The following is a 21,705-nucleotide window of genomic DNA, read 5'->3' as shown; positions in this document are numbered from 1 at the left end:
CAAAGGTTAATATTTAACAAGTGTTGAGAGTTTAGTTCCTCACAAAAACAAGCATCTTTCCAGTTTTACCTTTTCTCTACTAGCTTTTCGGGCAGATATTATTGGAGCACCCTGCGGTCTACTTGTCATCTTGGAATAAAGGTAATTCCTCTAAATTACAGATCAAAATTTTCTTAAAGATATCTCCTGCAATACTGCAGAATAAAACATGTGTTGGTATTCCCCCTAGCATCTTGTTTTCAATGGCATATTGGCATCGTAGTCTTTTTACATTGAAATAAAGTTAACTTGAGAGGTTGTCATTTTATTGCAGTTTTGTTCTAAAGATAATTTTAGAAATATTTTGTTCACGTTGTAATTTAGCACAGGCGATGCGTAATTGTTTATAGACATCTCTGTATGATGTTTCAAATGTTCTTTTGAACTGCAATGTTTAGTTGGATGGATGGATATGAGTAGATTCTGCTACTATCACCTAAGAGTGTAACATAATGTGTATAATTGTGCATTTTATTTTTTCCCATGGTCAAGCAAAAAGAGAGATACACTCACTTTGGCCAACATGTATGTCGATTCTGAAGCAGAAAATGTATCCATGTCTTTGAACTTCATGGGCAGGAAGTTACGTAACCATACTGTTGCCCCAGCAGCAAGACAACGTACGTAAATATCACACAAACACAAGCCCGTAGTTCTCATCTCTTGAAACATCTCTTTAGTTATATTTGGCATTGAGTCATCAAATGCATACATTACATTACATTACATTACATTGGGCAATAAAGGGTTTTTCCTTTAATGCATGTTTTAGCAACTACTGTATGTTATTCCTGTATTTCTTTGTTAGAAAACAGTTTTTGAACATAACTAGCATGTTTAATTTTTTAAATGTTAAAAGACACCGAACTATCTGAGAACAGGCTAAAACGCTGTTTTCGTTGATTAACTCTAGGTGCATGGGAGACCACTGATCTCACATCTCAGGATGATGCAGTAGGCACCACCCGGGTGGTACTTTCTCATCCCGTTGTGTCAGTATCAGAAGAGCTGCCAGGCAGTGTGCCAGACCTGAAAGAAGAGGTTCAGCTGTATAGACCATGTAACATCCACAACACACTCTTAGATCAGGATAAAAATAGAGGTGAGTGATTTTTCATAACAATATGCAAAACTTGAGTAATCTCAATCTTAACTTCCAAATCGAAACACAACTAACTTTTTTCATACTGCAACTTTTTTAACGACAGCATACAACAAATCTCTTGTTTTTCTTTACATAGATGTTTTTTCCTTTCTCTTAAGAAAGAAAGTCTGGAACAAACGTTGCAACATGATGTTTTTCCTACTTCTGAGAGTGGTACAGGAAGAGACCGAAACAATAACTAAAATAAAAACAAACAAAATAATCTCTGCTTTTAGAAATAAACTAAAGATAAACTAAAGGTATAAACATGCATAATATATTTTGAACATAATATTGTGTACAGTGGAAATGGTTTAATATAATGTAAAATGTTTTATTCAGTGTAATGTTTTGTTCACTTTCATTCTTCATTAAATACAACATGTTAATGGAATTCAATAAAGGAATAAATAATAAAGAATGATTAAGTATTTTATTTGTCTTTGACATCTTTCTATATACAAATAAAACTTTTAGAAAAACATAATTGATAACATTTTATACATATGATAAGCATATTGACTAAAATGATATTATGTCAAACCTTCCACAAGCTCTAACAGACAAAATACTCTAAAATTAAACTGCTTAAGAAATAACCTTTAACATATCACCAACAACTAAAACATCTCAAGTACTGTACATTATTTATGATCACCTGTGCTTGTTACATAAACTGCTTAGTTAAGTTGGTTAAATCTTTTAATAAGGTCTGCAGCATGGCAAGGAAATTTAGAATTATTCGCAATTATAAATAATAAACCTTACTGAAATGTAATATATCTTTATGAAAGAGCTTGATAACTGGATCTCTGTGGTATGCGTGGATTACATGTAAAGTCTAGCTATAAACCATTGACACAAGTTTCATATAATGTACAGTACCCCATAGTTTTTCCTTGCCAAACAGCCTGCTGAAAGAAGAATCACAGCAACTGCATGTTAATATTTAAAGGTCCAGCTAAACGTGAGGTTTCCTGGCTAAGGAAAGTTAAAATTAAATGGAACCCATTTAAGCGCTGGATTGGCACAGACCGACATCATAATCCAAATTCTACATTCAAAGGTAGGCTTTTGCAGTATTTGCAAATAAAAAAAATACATACAGTTTTATTCTTAGCATCCAATGTCTCTCCCATGAGTGCAGGAAAAAGAGATTGTGAAGATCAGCCTGCAATGGATGTCAAGATGTTTATTCCATACGACTCTGCAAAGCTTTGCATAAACCAAGTATGTACTTAGATGTTACTCCTTACAGGACTGTTTTGTATGCATGTGTGCCCGTGTGTGTACACTTACAAAAAGTTCTGCATTGGTATGCAGTATATGGTACCAGACCAAAGAAACTGAAATGTACAATATTTGTTATATTTTGATAAACATTGTTGTTTATCATGGTCCATCCATTAGACATCCATCTTAAAACAAAGGTTTTTTTGTTTGAAGCAGAGTGTGCATCATGTATTAGTCATGTGTCTGTCATGTCCTGTTGCCTTTAGGGAATGGGGTGAGAATAGAACATTCATCTAATGTCACGTGTTAGTAGTTAGTCTGGCAGAAAAGGCCATTCATGACTAAACATTTCGAAAGAGTTGTCTGTTACAGCCCCCTCTAAACTGAGAACATCATTACTTTCTTATGATGTCATAAGGACAAATCTCAACAGTTTCTAGTGCACACCCATTTTGCTTGATGTGTAAAACCCACAAAATGTAATCAAACAATACTCTCGCAATAATCTCAGGCCAAATAGGTGTTTGCATTTCCCGACACTATGTATTGGGGTTTATATTTTGCCAACATATCAACAGATGACAGATGATATGATAGCAATGAAGAGCAGACAGGAGGAAATGATCAAGGAACTGGAGGAGAACTTTCTCATGGCCTCACGAGAAAATCAGGTGACAAAGGAGGAGAGATTTAAGAATGTTGCGCACTCGGATGCTTCCATATACAGTATTTATATATACACATGCATGTTTGTGCAGGAAAGAACAAAGATTAAAATTAGGGCTTATTACCAAAATAAGCTTAACACCCTGAAGAGAATCCTGGATATTTACCAGGAAAAGGTGGCCAGAAGAAATGCATTCTGGGAAGAGAAAGTTAGGGTGAGTCACACAAGCATCATTCTAATTTGTTCCTCTTTCTCCTTTAATCCCCAGTTTAGATTAACACGTTTTATTTTATACTTTATTATTAGAATTTTAGAAATGATGCCATAATTATGTCATATGCTTTTTTGGTCTGATCAGTCTCTGGAGAGTCTAAATAATGGCCTGCAGGAGCAACACAAAGTGCTTCAGCAGAGGAACAGAGAAGATTTAGCAGCATGGGACAGAGAGAAGGTGTGACATAATTGTAACACTTTACTGTATGTTTAAGAGACTGGTAGTGGAAGTAATTATTTCAATTAGTTGAAATTATTTCAATAGTAATATTTCATTAGACTGATTCACTGAAGACTGTGTGAGAGATAAACAGTAGAACTAAAGGCAACAATAAAATCATTTGCAGAACAAGATGATGGAATTGTTTTCCTCCAAATTGGACCTCCTTCATAACCATCAGGCATCAAGTAAGATAAGTTCTGTAACATACTGTAGACTTAATTGGTTTACATATGGAATGCTGCTAGTCTCTCATCAGAGTAAAGAACTGAAGATGTCATTTTGAAAGATGTTCAATCTCTGTGACAGCACTTCAGGAGCTGCAGTTGGCCAGGGCAGAGATGGGCAAAGTCCAGGAGATACTGGAAGCCTCTCAGGAGAAGAAAGAAACAGAAAAGGTAGAACATATTGATTATTACATACTTCATAGGGGACTGTTTTCAAATCCTTTTCATAGTGTTTATTATTTAAAGTAGGCCTAACGTTATTTTTACAGAGCATTGATCTTCTGTAAGGGAACTTTGACAGGAAGTTTAATATTTAATTATATATTTAGAGGCGGATTATTATATTTGAGAGACATATCTACTGTGCTGTACACCCTTTAAATATCAGGACTACAGTGACTCAGATGTACCACTAGAGGGAGCACAGGCCCGTCTGGAGGCTCTGAAGGGAAACCTGCTGAAGAGAGAAAGGGAGATCTCAATGCTTCTGGAAGGAAAAGAGGCTGTGACAGATTCTGTTGAACAGTCAGCATATGCTCACCTCCTGAGTGCTGTTATTAAACAGGTGCTCTTGAATACATAACATTCATAAAATACCATTCATAAAAAGAGTTTTCTTCGTCCACATTATGATCTTAGGACAATTAAATAAAGAATACTATAATATTGCTTATGATAATTTGCATCTTTAGATTCAGCATATACCGTAAAGGAAGAGTGCACACACAAAAAAAACTAATTCTGTCATAATTTACTCGAGTTGTTCCAAATCTACAATGTGTTTGTTCTGATGAACACTGAGAAAGATATGTGGAAGAATGATTGTGATCAAAAAGTTCTTGGCCACCCCTCAAATGTTTGTATTTATAAACAGGATAAATTATACACTGTTCCATATTCTTTATATACTAGGTATACTGAGCCATTCAAAAGCTTTACACTAGTTGTTAGTTGTACGTTGTATTTTAGGCTCATCGTGTTTATACTGAGCTGACAGAGGCTAAGCACCAGATTGACCGAATGGCAGAAGACAACCAAAAAACTCTGGCAGAGATTAAAGAAAACCTGCAACAAGCCATAGAAGAATCCAACCGGAAGAGTCATGAGGAACAGGAGTAGGTCTTTAAAGAGTCCGAATATAAAACATGCCTATTTGCTAACTGGACTATGCACATTAGAGCGATATTTCTTTTAGAACTTTTTTTTACTCACAGTCTTGTCATTTCAAACCCGTATTGGTTTTGTTTCTTCTGCAGAACACAAAATAAAATATTTTGATGATGGTAACCAAATAACAGCGTTACCCATTTGCTTCCATTGGTTTTGTGTCCAGGCATAGGAATTGAACGGGTAATGCTGTTTTTTGCTTAACAAAACTTTTGCGTTCTGCAGAAGAATGAAAGTCAAACAGGTCTGAAATGCCAAGAAGGTGGTAACTGATAACAGAATTTTTGGGTGAACTTTCACTTTAACTCAGGGTGGAGCCACATGTGGATGATGGATCACAGACCAGTTTACAGCATCATGAGGTCATACAGGTGGCTTTGGAGTGCATCAAAGCTGGGACTGTCCTTGGTAAATTAAAAATTATGTTAAAAAGTGAATGTCTTCTTATAACAATTAAAATAAGCAATACGTTTATTATGGCACATTTATAGAGTCCGACATGAATGAGGCGTGGACAGCAGAGCTGGATGAAAGAGTCAGGGTACGTTGCAAATGCAGAAAGACATACTCCTTTTACTCAGCACTCAGTCTCACAAATTTTTACGCTTTGTCAATTTTGTTTAGAAGTTTGAGGAAAATTTCCACAAGAATGGACTGTTAAACTGTGATACTGAGAAGAGTGTGGGCCAGCAACTCCTGTTACTGCAGGCTGAGGTGACCACAGCCAAACTTAACATCCTTTTCTTTTGACAAGCCGAATTAGCTTTTAATCATTCTCAGGATATGAACTTTTGATATCCATTTGTTGTCTAAGCATAAATAAATGCATTTTGTGGGAAAAAACAATTGCTGATAGGAAAAAATTAATGCAAGGTAATATTATCCGAAAACAAGTTTAATCTTACACAATCAGTTTTTAAGCACATTTGTCAAGTTTGAAGGAAGTGTCTTCAGATATTTTACTTTAGAACTGTGAATAATATTAAACACCCAACATTTCATTTCTTAAAATGCAACCGGGATTGTATCAGATTAAATCTACTCAGAATGCATTCTTCTGTTTTTTTTAGTTAAAGCAGATCAAAGAGGAAAACAAGAAGATTGTTGAGAACTACACAGCTGAAAGGACCATGAGAAAGAAGTATTACAACATGGTGGAGGACATGAAAGGCATTAAACGTTCCCCACATATATCGTCAGCGAGAACATATAAATTTGTTTATAGAAACTATTGCCAGTCACGACATGTGCTTACAGTATACTCCTTTTTTGGCTATTTACGATTTAATCTGAGGCTTTGGGTCAGATATCTCCAAGACTATTGACTGGTTCTTCTCCAGTATTCAGATCCAACAGTAGAGATGAATGGCAAAAATCTAAGGGCATTGTGTGTTCTTATGTAAAGATTTTAAATGCCTCTGCATTATTGAGCAATATTAATACATACTGTACAGATCAACTCTGTACGTTAATAAAAAAATAATGGTGCCTAGCACAACCTATTATTAAAACCGGTCATTTTTTACTCCTAAAACATCTTGACTTAATGTTCTTTTTCAGGTAAGATCAGGGTGTTTTGTCGAATAAGGCCCCTGACACGAACAGAGCAAGCGCGAAGAGGTCACACCATAGTGACTTGCCTTGATGACTATTCTGTGATCCTGGAGACACCTCGGGGACCTCGCGAGTTTCAGTTTGACAAGATCTTTAACTCAGAGTGTACCCAAGAGGAGGTCTTTCTAGAGTCCAGTGGGTAAGCCTGCTGTCTGCCATTAATATACTGTACATACAGTACATTTTCATCCATATTGCTGATAAGATGCAAACTTCTCCTAGGCTAATCCAGTGTGCGATTGATGGCTTCAATGTATGCATCTTTGCATACGGCCATACGGGATCAGGAAAAACCTTCACGATGGTTGGAGACAGAGATCAGAAAAACCCAGGCATCATTCCCAGAACCTTCACAAAGATCTTTGAGATCATCCAGGAGAATGAGTCTAAATTTGATTTTAAGGTACACTTGGATATTTTAGGTTACATAGGATGAGCTGATATACACCCTTCTCTGCTCTCTATCCTCAGGTTTCAGCCTATATGTTAGAGCTGTACAATGACCGTCTACAAGATCTGTTTGTAAACCCAGCTGAGGCGTTCAGCAAGAGGGTTGAAATTAAGAGGGACAGAAAAGGTCTCATGTTTTCCCAGGGAGCAGAGACAAAAGAGGCGACCAGTGCCAGCGAACTCTTCGCATTATTCGAGCAGGGATGCGCAAACCGCCACATTGCAGCCACCAGTATGTATTTAATAAAATATCTCAAATGGTTTGGATTAATTGCATTAGTTGCAGTCAATATTAATAACATCTGGTCAGAATGTGAAGATTTGACAGAGCTACTGTTTTGGCACAAACTTAGGTTTGTTTTATTTGTTTGTTCAGAGATGAATGTTGAAAGTTCTCGTTCACACCTGATCATTGGCGTCATGATCGAAAGCTGCAATCTGACCAATGGGAGTGTGAGCTATGGGAAACTCAGTCTTGTGGACCTGGCAGGGAGTGAACGAGCAGCAAAAACAGGAGCAAAAGATGACCAGCTGAAGGTTTTGTGTCAAACAAAAAAAAGACAGGAGCTTTACAATTAAGTTGTTTTTTACTTTCATTTTACTGTGATGTATTGTGTACTGTTTGTTTCTCCCAGGAGGCAAACTCTATTAACAAATCTCTGAGTGCTCTTGGAGACGTAATTTCAGCTTTATCAATGGAGCAGCCTCATGTTCCATACCGTAACAACAAGCTGACCCAACTCATGCAAGACTCACTGGGAGGCAATGCCAAGACCCTCATGTTCCTCAACATCTCCCCCTCTGAGAGCAACCTAGACGAGACTCTCACCTCACTCATGTGAGATACAAATATCTTACCGGGAGAGTCACGTAACACCTTTCAAATGTGTTTGAAATGAAGTTGTTTCCTACATTGTGATGTTTATATCTCAACGCAGCTATGCAACTCGAGTGAAAGCCATTACCAACAGTGCTCAGAGGAACATTGACAACAGAGAGATTGCCCAGCTGAAAGAGGTATCTACAGGTTTATAGTGGTTTTTCAATATAATACAGTTATTTTAACTCGCGAATGATGGCATCAACATTTGCCTTCCCTCATTTTCATATTTACATTTTTGGTTTTCAAGGTGATTTTGAAACTGAAGTCAGGCCAGCCCGTGGAAGAAGATGTATAAGCTTCATGACATATAACCCTGAGAAATATAGTTAGGTTTAAAAACAAATTAGGTTTCTCTTTAAAACTTATGAAGCTGAAACTGAACCTAAGCCTACATTTATTACAAGCTCAATTTTGATCATAAGTTAAAGCTAAAGTATGTGTATGTCTTGAAATTACAGAATTGCATTCATCATGTGAATTGTCATGCATTCCAATCTCAGTAATAGCCTTTTTGTGTGTAATGTGTCTGTTGTTTGTATAATATTTGTTCAATTTTTGTGAAGATCAGTTTGTACCCAGAAGCTCTGCTGATTCAGATTTAACTGTAATTCTAAGAAAATATCAATTTACATTTTTTGATTATTCATCCAAAACATTACTGGAATAAAAATGAAACACCAGCAACAGTAAAGAAAGGAGCTTTACAATCTGTAACATTTGAAACAGTAAACAGAATTATGCAGTAATTTGCATTTTTATGAGAAAATCTTTAAATGTATTTTATTCAATAACATTATATAATTTTCAAGAATTATTAGCTTGGTTAAACTGTAGACTTGACAGATTAGACAAAATAACAATTTAAAAGGATTTAAACCTATATTATCATCAAGATCTATACATTCTGTTAAGTCATCAATACCATTCATCACATTTTGGCTTATGAAACAACGTATACAAATAATTTTAAAATACATATAAACAAAGTAAAACATAATTTCTGTTCTAGGAGACATTTTAGCTTTTAAAAAAGGCTATAAAATTCATATTGTGGCTTGGTTTCCATTTGAAAAGAATCTGTGCTTGAAGTAAGAAGAACACACTGAAGCCAAAACACTATCATGACTTTGGTGAGGAAGGCGGGGCGAGAGCCGTGAGGCGGGGACGGTGGCGTGAGTGATAGTTGGAATCAGCTGTGCGCGCACCGGTCCAGCATATCTCACGGAAGAGACCGGAGCTTAAAAGGCAGGACTGCTGACGAGAGAGGACCGGGCCCGGACATATGTTAAGTTTGTGTTTATGTTTGATGGCCGGTAGTCTACCGTGAGGTGGCTGCCGGTCTTTTACTTCTTTGTTTATTTAATTTGATTAAAGTTTTGTAAAATGTTCGCCGGTTCCCGCCTCCTTCCTTCCCTTTTATGGAACTGTGTTACAGTGACCTTTCATGCACAAGCACAAATATTGAATAAACTTAAAAATATGTGCAACAGCAAATATCTAGGAAGAATGCTTATTACATTTCAGACAAGATTCTGTCCATTTGATGTCTATATAATGACAAATAACAAAGAAACAGAATAATGGTAGCGTATATATTTAGTTACGAGGTGATATTTTTATTCTGAAGTCTTTAGGCTTCATGGTGAGGCCAAATGTGGAGCTCAGGTCTAGCTCCTGCCCAGGAACATTTTCTATGTTTAGATGATGGAGCAGAGTGGTTAAGAACACAAACATCTCAAGACGGGCGAAACTGTCACCGAGGCAGCGGCGTATTCCCATACCGAATATCATTACTTTCTCTGTGAGTGTTTTATTTACATTACCAGACTGAGTGAGGAAGCGTTCAGGGCGGAAGGACTCTGGATCACCCCAAATCTCCCTTTTGATAAACACAGCATTTGTAAATGACACATACACACAATGCATTCATCCTTTTACAATAATAAATATACATAATTATATACTAAAAAAAGCATTAAAAGAAAATATAAAGATTCTTGGGAGTAATCTGATTATACTTGCATGTCATGATTGACTTGATATTGGTTGATGAACACACATGTGTTTTTGGGGATGAAGTATCCGTTAAATGTCATGTTTTTAGTTGTGCTACATAAAAAAATGGGTATTCATGTATATTAATGTGGTTATTATAGACTGAAAGAACTTAAAAACACAGGCTTACCAGTGAGGTATAGTGAAAGGCACGTAAGATGCATGACGAAACACCTCATATATGAAAGCCTCATTGTACGGCATGTTTGGTTTGTCTTTAAACTGTGGAAGCTTGTTCATCCCAACCTGGTTATCTAGGATAACACATGCAAGAATAATAAAAAAACATAAAGAAGATGGATTATATCCTTACGCAAGAGAAAATGTTTGGGCAAATACCATGCATCTGTTTGTAAGTTCATACTGAATTACTTTCAGATGTCTGTGCTGTTCAAAATCACTTCTATATTAATTTGCACACATTGCAGTCACTTCGGAATAGATAATATCTAATCTAAACAAAACAAGATCCTGTTTGTGGCGAATTCTTCAGCTTATCGCATACTAAAATGAAGAGTGGCTACATGAGGAGAAAGTTTAGTTGTATGGCCCATTAGCCTTAAAAACTCTTGAACATCTCCTTAACACGACTTTCCAAATCATGGATCTGATTTTGATATTTTCTGGTTTCCTGTGTCTCTCCTAACCAACCACAAACAACAGATAATGGAGATCCAATTTCTTGAGGATGCAGTCGCATAGCTGAAGAAAATGATCTGCATAGAGGACATTTTGTTTGGAAGAATATTGAACAGAATATTGTTTTAATGGTCTGAATCTTGAATCGTTACCTATCTCTTGGACGATTTTAGCTTGAATGTCTGGAAACTTAATCAGGTATAAAAGGCTCCACTGTAAACCTGTGATGATAGTGTCAAAACCTATGAGGAAAATAGACAACACTTATGATCATAATCTTTATACTCTTATTCAGAAAAAGAAAGTGCACACATTTCATCAATGCTTGCTCAGCTTATTTATAAAGCAATGTATAAGTCCAGCTACCAAATGAGCAAGTGGGCAACCAATTCAGCTAAATATACAGTACTGTATTGCGAGGGGAAAACTCACAAACATTCTCAGTTTAAGAGAATGAGCAGTTTGGGTTTCTCACAGGGGGTCTGTTAAACACTCTTTAATGAACCAGAACTAACAAGAGCCAGAAACAGGAATGACTAGCATGAGCCAAGCCCGAATGAAAAACATACATCCAAGGCAAATTCTTAAAAGAACTCAAATTCTGGTAGATCTGTCTGCAGCCTGTCCCTTGTAACAAAAGCAAAGAGCCCGGAAAAACATCTGGCTTCGGATGTAAATGCGTGTCTTTTACAAGCAAAGCTATTAGTGCAACAAGATCCCATGGAGAAAAGCTGGAGCCTTGGAAGGCATGTGTTTATGTCTTGCAAACTGCTGTAAAACAATGTCAGCTGTATACATAAATGCTCAAGTTTATGAATTGTTACCTAATGCAATTAATCATAAAGCTTCTATATTCACAAACACTTCTCTGTTCTAAATCCAGAACACTAACTGTTGCACTGTTGACGCAATGTTGTTTATACTCTTTTGATTTGTGGTATCTTACCGGCTCCAAAGATGTCGATGACACTGCGCACGATCTGTGAATTGCTGAGAGTAGCTTTCTCTCCATCCTCATCTCTGTCTTCACACATTGCTATTAAAGCATCTGTGATGTCCCGGATACAGTTCTGCCCAAACAACATGTCAATACAATCACATTGACAGTGTAAAAAACATACTACACTCATTAAAAAAAGGTTCTTCGATGCAATACCATGCAGAACCGTTTGGTTACATTAAGAACCTTTAACATCTGACTGGATGTTTCCAACTTCTTTGTGGTTTTTTTTGTGGAACCTTTTATTTTTAAGAGTGAAGAACTATTGAGACCCTTCACTCACTCTTATGTCACATCTATTCATCTTGTTCCAGGCAATGTACGCACGTGTGCTGTCTGCGAAACTGTCAGTGTGTATAAACAAAATGCTCAGTTTACAGGCGGTCTGAAGAGAGAATTCAAGTTTCACACAGTGCTCCAGTTTACAGTTTTCTCTATGAAATTATTCTTTATAGCTACCAAACAATGTGTGCAAAACATCCACCCTAAGTTTTTAAATTATATTATGCATTTACTTAAAAATCTATCTCACTGTAAAAATTTGCTGTAGTTTTTGAAGCAGGTTTGCCAGTAACTTACTGTATATTTAATAACTACTTAATATACTTTCCAATGAGTAATATTTTCAATTACTTTAATCAAAATGAAAACACTTTGACTGCAAAATGAGCAAGAAGAGAATGGCATTAGCACAGCAACACTGTAAAAAATGACATTCTTCCTAAGCATTTTTCTCCTGTTTTCTATAAGAATATTGACAACTTCTTAAATTACGATACATTCACATACCAAGAATAGTGACTAAAGATATTTAGCCTTGTTTTATGAAAGAAAATTATATAGACTACGTAAGTTTATGCTTAAAACAAAATTGTACATTTTGTACAATTGTACATCCCAGTTACTGGCAAACCTGCTGCGAAATTACAGCAAAGTTTTACAGTGTACCTAATAAATTGTTATATCAAATTAACCTCCTTGTATGTGTTTTTCCGTAGTTATACGTTTTTTAAGGATTCAGCATGGAAGACATTACTGACTTTAAATAGTACCCTTAAAGGCAGAGTAAATCATTTGGAAAATGCTAATGTTTGCCTGCTAGCAGTGCAATCATATGATCCCTCCCTCTCGCGAATCTCCATAAAATAAAAACACGTGAACGCTCGCAAAGACCAGAAGCTTTTGGATCGGTTCCATTTTTTGACCCTACGCCTTTCACAGACGATATATCATTATAAAAATACCAATGTTTGGCTTTACTTCTTGACTGCGATCAGGATGTTACGAGACTTCCAACCAGCATGAGAAAAAACTTTTCTGGACAGGATTGCCTAATCTGCCTTTAACTTCTTCAGATAAAGTGCACACAGATGCTGAGAAAGATACTGGACCGCAACCAATTTTCATCACAGGTCTTAAACTTTCCTCTCTTTGTCTACTGATCAGAACTCACGAGAAGAGATACATCTGAGCATCCGGACACGAACAATATTTGGGTTCAGTTACATCTATATGCAAGATCATTTTGTGTCTCTCTCTAACACAATGGCATATTAGCTTATTGTAGATATTGGTTTACCCTATCAAAGGTATCGAGATGTTCCTTGATGTTGCGTTCCATAAAGTTATTCATCCTGTTTATGAACTGAAACATTTTTCTCAGAGAGGGACTGGGCAGGTAACGAAAGATGGGAAAGAAGTCCGCCAGATTCCCTGCAGCGAAGATGCGCAGAACTTCCTTATTAACGTTGACCACAGTGATAAACTCTGTATCATTATAGTTGTATCGCTTCCCAAAACACAGAGCGCAAACCACATTGGCAACTGAGGTCAATAGCAGTATTGAGGGATCGATCCCTTCATCTCCAGTCTCATCTCCTTGTTCCTTCAGAGACTTCACCATCTCCAAGGCCTCTGCACAGATATGTTCCTCTAAGAGACAAGAAGCACTCGAGTCTTTGGCTTTAGCTTGCGAGAAGGTCTTCAAAGCATTTCTGCAAATCTTTTTGTGAAGCACCCAAGCTTCACCATACTTCTCACTAAATGTCATGCTTTCGCCATTGGCAATCACTGAGAAGGAGAAAAAATCAGGACGTCCAGCAAATGCCTCTCCTTGTCGCACCAAAGCCTCTTTGACCGTAGAATAGCCGCTCAAAACCACCACCACAAGAGAACCCAGCTTAATCTGGAATACATCTCCATACTGAACCCTCAGGTTAGTTAGGGACAAATGGACCTGTTCCCCAATCTGGAGGAGGTTGCCAACTAACGGCCAGGGTCTGGGACCTGGAGGCAAGGTGCCACGTGTTCTTCTCTGACCACGGAGAGCCAGCAGGACCAGAGAGAAGACACAGAGGAGCACAATCACTCCAGAAGTAGACATACAGAAGATCTCCTCAAGAAACATGACACGTGCTGCAAAATATATGAAACTCGATTAGTTGTATTTAGATATTAAAATAGCATTTAAAACCATTGCATTACAGGAAATTTTTTGTGAAACGTGTAAACATCGTCATGTAATTGTTTAGGCTGCTCTGCAGTTCTAGCATTAATGTCAGTTTGTGCTTAGCCTACTTTAGATTGCATTTTACCAGACGGTATACATAACTACTCGCATTGGAAAGCAAGGGCATTTTTTACTTTTTTAGTTTACTCATCATAGCAACATTCCTGCCTCATTGTCTAAAAACTCGTAATGCCTTATTATTATTTCATAACAATATATGAGTGAGGCAGAAATTAAAAAAACATGCTTGACGTAATTGACACTGGTTGAAGTCTTACGTTTAACTCATAAGCGTTTTCGTGTGGATGAAGAATAAAAAATATATACGTATAAAGCGTATTAATGCAAACAAGGTGAAAGCTAGATCAGAAAACAAAAAAGGTAAACATGCAGTGCAAAAAAAATAATGTTCATACCTTAGTGACTACGTGTTTGTAATCAAAAACTTGACAAGAAGTTTCAACAGGAGGCAAAGTCCCTGCGATATGGCTGTGGGTGTGTATTCTTCTGACTGCAGGAGCTACAGACTGACTCGGAGCACTGAGCACGAGAGGGGCGTAGCAGCCAGATCTACTGTTGTAATCATTTGACAAGCATAAAGAAACGTGATGGAAATGTGTGCTTATTTTATCACTACAAAAAATGTCAAAACAGACCATACATTTGGGCAAAGAATTCAAAAACTACAAGAAATAGGCTAATGATGAATACGAAAAAAAATACAATTAAATATGTTAACATTGGCAAAGCAGATATCCTAACAATATGTGTGAGAGAGAGACTTCTCTTTTTAAACAGATTGAAGTCAAATTGATATCAAATATAAATGTAAACGGGGCAGTATTCTCTGGCAAGATTTAGATAACGACTATGCCACCCTGGGATTTGCACACAAGGAATTACAATAAAAGAAATGGACACAGGTTTGGTGGTACAGTGAAACATTTACAAAGAATAACTTTTATTAGACAAAAAGAAAATAAATCATACCTGAATCATCATAGTCAAATATACACAGAGATAATTATAATAGTAAATTTAAAAACTCATCAGAAGAGTGGCAAACTAGCTGAAAGGAATCGTGCTCCATGCACCGAGTTACATTTACTCCGTTACATTTACTTGAGTAAGTTTTTGAAAAAGAAACTACCGCTACATTAGGCTACAATGAGCTAGTTACTTTTTACGTATTTAGTTTTCTACGCGTCATTGTTGTTATTACATAGAATAACTAAATCCACCAAAGGGGTTCGAGCTTTAACTCTGGAAAAGCCTTCCTGATACTATTCGAGGATCAGACACACGCGCCCAATTTAAATCTAGATTAAAGACACATCTTTTCAGCCAAGCATTCACTTAATGCAAAATATACCAAATAAACCACCGGAGAATGCTGACATTAGATATTGTTTACTAGGTGTTTATATAACAAGTTAAACAATTCATGTACTGTGTTTTACCTTTTTTGTGTTTTTCTTATTTTCCACTGTAAAGCTGCTTTGGAACAATGCAAATTGTGAAAAGCGCTATAAAAATAAAATTGAATTGAATTTCCCCCGCGTACGTCTCGTTCTAATGTTTTATTTTGACAGAGAGAGAGAGAGACACTTTCGCTTAAGGCTCTACCACGTGACTGTGTTTCACCAATCAGTGCGGTCTCGTCACGTGACCATACTCAATAGGCTTGTTTGAGCGCATGCGTGAAACTGACGTCACTTCCTTTTATCAATTCCTGACTGTCCTACCGGGCATCTTCGAATTAAGTAGCGTTAAGCGATTTTATATTTAACAAAAAGGAGAACTGACCATCTAGAAAACTATAAAAATCTTCACAGAGATGCAAATTTTCCCATTAAAATACTACTATGAACTATTAGCTTTTACTATTAAAACCATTACAAATGTCATTCCTTGCAGTGTGGTTTGGGCATGATTGCTGTAGGATTGAATTGTGTTATTGGTTATAAAATCAATTTATATAAAAAATTGGTTAAATTGATGTCATGTTTTTATTGACCTTTATCGATATCAGATAGTCAGATAATATGAATTTTAACTGCAACTTTCATGCTTTTTTTTCTTATTTAAACAGGCGACAGACTCTTCTACGCCGGCCCAACTAAACAGTACATGCGGCTAGTTGTCCTGTCCAAGGAAAGAAGAGTGCTGTTCTTGCAGAGTGCTATAATAACCCTGGAACTGGCAATCACTGTGGCATCAGAGGCAGTTGCAACAGTTGTTTTTTAAACTAACTGTGGATGCACTTTTCCTTTTCCAGTTTTTCCTCAACAGTCCAGTGGGGATTCTTGCGGTGTCTACATGCAAGTCTTTCAATGTAATTTGTGTTTCACAGTATGCTCTCAGCATCTGCACATCATGTCCCTTAACATTCACAAAGGTAAGCTGCATTTTCACACAAGTATGTCATTTAACTACTGGTATGTGTACATTTATTTTTGTGTTTGTGTGTTTTAGGAGGAGGTGCCATTAATTCGCCAGTGGTGGTGCATTAACCGCATATGAGAAAGATTTTGCTTAGAGGGATATGATAGATTCTACAGATGTAATTTCAGTATCTTGGCTGTATTTAGTAAGCTAAAGCTATTACATCGAGTTCATATACATTTACATATATGTCAAAGGAATGGACAGAGGTTTGCATACTGGACTGAAGAAGCCTCCCAACTCCTTCAGGGGATCGTTGAGCCTGTGTTTAGGGTGTCAAAATCCACCACCACCAAACTGTCACCCAGCAAAAGAGTAGTGGATGACAAGGACATTAATAAGGTAAATTATTATACAGTAGTGGTTATACATGAAACATTTGCATGCATGCTGAATAAATAGTTTAAAATAGTAAACTGCCATTTTAGTATGCAAGGAATAATTTAGTCAACCAATTAGAATGTAACAAACTTCACTTCAATAGGTGCAGGAACCAACCATTGTACGAGACCTAAATACAGAATGGTACTGGGTACAGGATCACAGACACTTATTCCGTGGGGAGGTGATAGAGGAGGCCTTTTTCAGATGAACAGGGGTGATCGACAAAATGCCATCAAGAACCTCCGGGGGCTCAATTCTCTGAGGCGAAGGATGATTTTTTGTTTATATTTTACCACTAAGAAGACATGGAAACATTTTTGTCATATTGTTTTGATGAACAAGGCCTAAAGGTCAATGCTATGTTCTACAATGAGAAATGTAGTGTGTGAGTGTGCTCGTGAGAGAGAGAAAGAGAGAGAGCGAGAGAGAGCGAGAAAGAGAGTGAGTGAGGAATGGAACAAATGTATAAATAAATTCACATGTAACTTTATTCTGTATGTTTCTTAAATGCAGACATGTGTTAAACAATCTAGAACAGTTAAGTAGATCCCTCTTTAGAAAATGAATTGAAACACATCTGTATACACATCTGTACTTTTCTGTCTGGAGAATTTAAACAATTCAGTTTAATCTGACCATTTATTTAATTCAACAAAGTTAATTTGTGCCACATATTAACCAATTTTAACCGAAATGGATTGAGTAGTACCTTAAAACAAACAACCAAACTCGCAACAATTTAACAAGCCAATCTCAAAGCAGCGAAAGAATCACATTAAGAAAAACGAAACTTATACAAATATGATAAATACACTTATTGATCAATCTAATAAAATATTTATTAAAAAAACAGTGGGCGTATCGGGTAGGGAGTTTAAAACAACAGCAGTCACGGTATAAATAATACCCGAAAGTGCCGTAAAATGTTTTGATTTAATTCAGACAGGACATGAGTTCCGGCAAGATGGCGGACCGGGTGCTTTGTAAGATCTGAGCTCTCTAGGCCTGTCCCAGATATTAACAATATTTTGCTATCCATATTGCCACATTGTGCTCCTTTTAAAATTACAAACAACAGTGTATTTTAAATCATCGAATCAGTTTGTGCACCATGTCGTTGAAGGAAAAGAATCTGGGTAATTTATCCAGCAGCATCGACGCAACTGACGACCACGAGTATGCCGTTAGGATGGAAGTTGTTTCCACCGAAAAAACTAAAAGAAGAGATCTGTTCTCACCGGAAAAGAACCCACCAACAGCTAAAAGGCAGATTACGGGGTCAGAAGGAAATGAAGGTATGAATGCGGTCCTGGATGCAATAAAGCAACTAACTGATAAGGTGGATACACTGGGCTCCCAGCTGAAACAGAACTCCATCATGTTGTCTAGCATAGCTAAGGCTGTCGAGTTCAACGCGGCAGAAATTAAAGATTGCAAAATGCAGCTGCAATCGACAGTTCGAGATGTAACGGCTGTAAAGAAAGACAACGCAGATCTAATGGAACGTGTCCTTGAGTTAGAACGATACAAACGGCGGTGGAATCTCAGAATTCGTGGATTAAAAGAAAAGGATGGCGAAGACATACGGGTGGCGGTAGCTGAGTACTGGTCAAAATCTCACCTTCATGGTCCTCGAGCATTAACCAGATTGTGGACTCAGTTCATCGAATAGGGAGACGTGAGGGAAACATATCAAGACACGTCATAATTCAGTTCACTCAGAGATTGCATCGGGATGCGCTGTGGAGAATGACCAAGGATCACGCGATTTGCAAAGAACTTCGTATCAGCTTTATCGAAGACCTCTGCAAAGCCGACAGGGAGACCCGAGCTGCTCTGTGGCCAAAAATTAAAGAAGCAAGAGATGCTGGAAAGCGTGCGTTCTTCAGAGGTGGTGCGGGTTATATTAACGGACAGAGAGTCACTTAGGAGCACACAAGGTAACGATATAGGTTTGGAAAGGCAGTGTGGTTTCATCTACATTCAACTCTTACTGAAGGGACATTGCCTATTTGAGTTTTTTTTTTCTCACTTCTCTTTAAAAGTTTAGTCTGTTGGACTTTAATATTTACTGACGGTTGTTAGTTTGTTTATGAATATTTTTTTTTCATGTATTTCACTAAATGCTAGGGGCTTAAGAGAGAACACTAAGAGGAAATCAATATTTTTGTTTTGTAAGGGTGAAAAAGCACACTTTATTTTCTTACAAGAAACTCATTCAAGACCAGAGGATGAAAAGTTTTGGGTAAACCAATGGGGTGAAAAAATTATCTTTGACCATGGGTCTAATAGATCAGCAGGTGTGGCCATTTTGTTCTGTAACTCACCTGGTAAAGTATTGACATCTAGATTTAGCAACAATGGCCACTGGCTTGTTTGTGTTCTAGAAATGGATGATCAATACTTTATTTTGATTAATGTTTATGGGTTTAATAATTTAATTCAAAACAGACAGTTGATTTCAGATATTTCTAATGTAATTGTAAACCTTAAACTCATTTATCCAACTGCTGTCATAATTATGGGTGGTGACTTTAACATGGTTAGTGATGAATGGCTTGATAGATATCCCTCCAGATGTAGTCTCAGTTCTTACAACCCTGTTTTAAATGGTCTTTGTCGCACTCACAATCTATTGGATCTCTGGAGATTTAAATATCCTAACGTTAAGCAATATTCATGGTTCAAACCAAACAATGTAGTAAAGTCGAGAATAGATTTTTGGTTAATCTCAGTCTCCGCTTTAGACTTCTTCAGCGACTGTTGTATGTCAGCAGCTCCTCTCACAGATCACGCTGTCATTAAATTGAGCTTTAACCCTCCCGGTGTTAGCCAACGGAATAAAGGGTATTGGAAATTCAATTCTAGTTTATTAAAAAGCCAATCGTTTAATGAGGGTATTAAGGCCACAGTGTTGTGACTTCTGTCTTGTCTGTTCGCTGTCTGACACGAGGTGTGTTGTTTTGTCGAGCACGTGCTCGCCGTTGTTTGACGGCAGGCACGTGCTCCGTGTCTACGTCATTCGCCCCGCCCTTGTGTTTCCCTGTTAGGGCTTTCCCCTCACGGGTGATTCACTTAGCTAGCTCACGCACCTGCTGCCCATCTTCCCCTTAGCGCATTCATTCCAGTAATCATTTTTCACACCGGTTCCCTATTTGTCACTCAGTAGTTTTTCCTTATTACCCTTCTGTTTCTCTCGTCCCGTGTCTGACCGTTGTATGTTTAGTGCCAGCTCAGACTGCCTTAGGTCTAGTACCGCTAGCCTAAAGGGAATCCCTTGTCATTTCCACAGCCTTAGCCTTAGCCTTAGCCCTAGTCATAGTCTCTGCCACAGATCTATAGACCCTACCTCGTCTCCTGTTTCCCGCATAGCCGTTTTTTCAGTTTGTTCTCTCATCTGCCCTGTCACTCCCCTCCACAGTATCCCGCTGGCGTCCCGGACCGCTCTCACCTCACAGCTCCGTCCACACAGTCGCCGTTCCAATACGGCTCGTCCCCGCGTTGTCTCGTCCGTGGCGGTTGTGAGACTTTATCCGGGGAATTACTTCTCGCCGGCGAACGCCACGGTCCCGGAGCGATTCGGCTTTTGATTTGACTTCTGTTTTTTGACTTTTCAATAAACTGTTTCCTCCCCGCAATTGAGTCCTCCTTGTCTGCCATGACAGAACGGTCAGACCAGTATCCTGACTCAGCGGGATCGGACCACTTGAGAGCCGCTCTTCAACAGCAGGGCATCATGCTGGGACAGCAGGAATCCCGTCTCGCCGCCGCGGCTCAGGAGGTAGATTCTCTTCACGGGCAGGTTGCAGCGCTGCGACTTCAAGTCTCCGAGCTGCTCCATGGAGCTGGCCAGCCTGGGGAGCCTCTTTCTACCGCTCGCGGATCTCCGAGCGAACCGGAGCCGTTCGCCAACAGTCCTCCGCTCTATGACGGGGATCCCAACTCGTGCAGGGCTTTCCTGTCACAGTGCGCTCTTGTCTTCGCGCTACAGCCCCGCCGCTATGCCTCGGAGGAGAGGAGGATAGCTTTTGTTTTGACCTTGCTGACGGGACGAGCGCGAGAGTGGGGAGTGGCCGTCTGGGAGGCTCAGGCGCCGTGCTGCCGTTCGTTCCGGGAATTCCGGAGGGAGATGGCCAGCTTGTTCGACCGGTCGGTGCAGGGCGACGAGGCGGCCGCTCAGCTTTCTCGGATCGCCCAGGGAAGAGGTACTATTACAGACTACGCGGTTAGGTTCAAGACCTTAGCGGCTGCTTGTGAATGGAATGCGGGAGCGCTGCGCGCCCGTTTCCTCGACGGCCTGTGTCCCAGTATCGCGGACGAGATCGCGGCTCTAGATCCTCCCCGAGATCTTGAGGAGCTTATCAACCTGTGCCTTCGCATTGAGAGCCGGGTCCATGCCCGGCGCCGACGCCGTCCTTCTCCACCATCCTGGCGGTCTCGAGACATCGATCAAAGTGGAGGTTCTTCACGCCCTTCCCACCATTCGCCGCCGGAGGCGGAGCCTATGCAGCTCGGACGTTCTCGTCTTTCTCCAGCCCAGAAACAGCAACGGCTGCTGAATGGGCTACGTTTCTACTGCGGGAAGGCAGATCACTCGGTGGTTCACTGTCCAGTAAAAGCCAACGCCCACCCGTAGAGCGGAGAGTCCGGGTGGGCGCCATATCCACTTCCTCTCCTGTCTCCCGCACATTACTGCCGTTTCGCCTGTCTTTTGGCCACGCGACGCACTCTGGAGTCGCTCTGATTGACTCTGGGG

The 21,705-nt window shown here is 38.8% G+C and overlaps 2 protein-coding genes and 1 long non-coding RNA gene across 5 annotated transcripts; 2 read left to right on the top strand and 1 right to left on the bottom strand.

The window, feature by feature from the left end:
• Positions 1-537: 537 nt before the first annotated feature.
• Positions 538-1,393, top strand: LOC306905296 (uncharacterized protein). Its single transcript, XM_079475798.1, has 3 exons — positions 538-659; positions 953-1,141; positions 1,303-1,393. Exons 1-3 carry the CDS (start codon positions 563-565, stop codon positions 1,332-1,334), a joined length of 318 nt encoding a protein of 105 aa, XP_079331924.1. The 5' UTR covers positions 538-562; the 3' UTR covers positions 1,335-1,393.
• A 7,187-nt stretch (positions 1,394-8,580) lies between these two features.
• cyp1d1 (cytochrome P450, family 1, subfamily D, polypeptide 1) lies at positions 8,581-15,765 on the bottom strand. Of its 3 annotated transcripts, none has more exons than XM_079477565.1 (8): positions 15,581-15,765; positions 14,537-14,693; positions 13,191-14,026; positions 11,558-11,681; positions 10,764-10,853; positions 10,103-10,226; positions 9,940-10,026; positions 8,581-9,796 (listed from the first exon to the last, which is right to left on the bottom strand). In XM_079477565.1, the coding sequence occupies exons 3-8, from the start codon at positions 14,016-14,018 to the stop codon at positions 9,514-9,516; spliced, it is 1,536 nt and encodes a 511-aa protein (XP_079333691.1). In that variant the 5' UTR covers positions 14,019-14,026; positions 14,537-14,693; positions 15,581-15,765; the 3' UTR covers positions 8,581-9,513. The 3 variants fall into 3 exon arrangements, with proteins under 3 accessions (XP_079333691.1, XP_079333692.1, XP_079333693.1); XM_079477566.1 differs by having other exon boundaries at positions 8,586-9,792; positions 9,936-10,026; positions 15,581-15,757; XM_079477567.1 differs by having other exon boundaries at positions 8,586-9,792; positions 9,936-10,026; positions 14,537-14,690; positions 15,581-15,728.
• Positions 15,766-15,838: 73 nt separating this feature from the next.
• LOC306891240 lies at positions 15,839-17,437 on the top strand. The gene is made up of 3 exons (XR_013786334.1): positions 15,839-16,518; positions 16,596-16,907; positions 17,050-17,437. It is a non-coding gene; the product is annotated as an uncharacterized lncRNA (long non-coding RNA).
• The last annotated feature ends 4,268 nt before the right edge of the window (positions 17,438-21,705 follow it).

This window comes from Barbatula barbatula (genome assembly GCF_947034865.1).
Source record: "Barbatula barbatula genome assembly, chromosome: 2".
NCBI lineage: Eukaryota > Metazoa > Chordata > Actinopteri > Cypriniformes > Nemacheilidae > Barbatula > Barbatula barbatula.
Note: the sequence above shows the minus strand (reverse complement) of the source record. Positions and strands in the feature narration are given on the sequence as shown.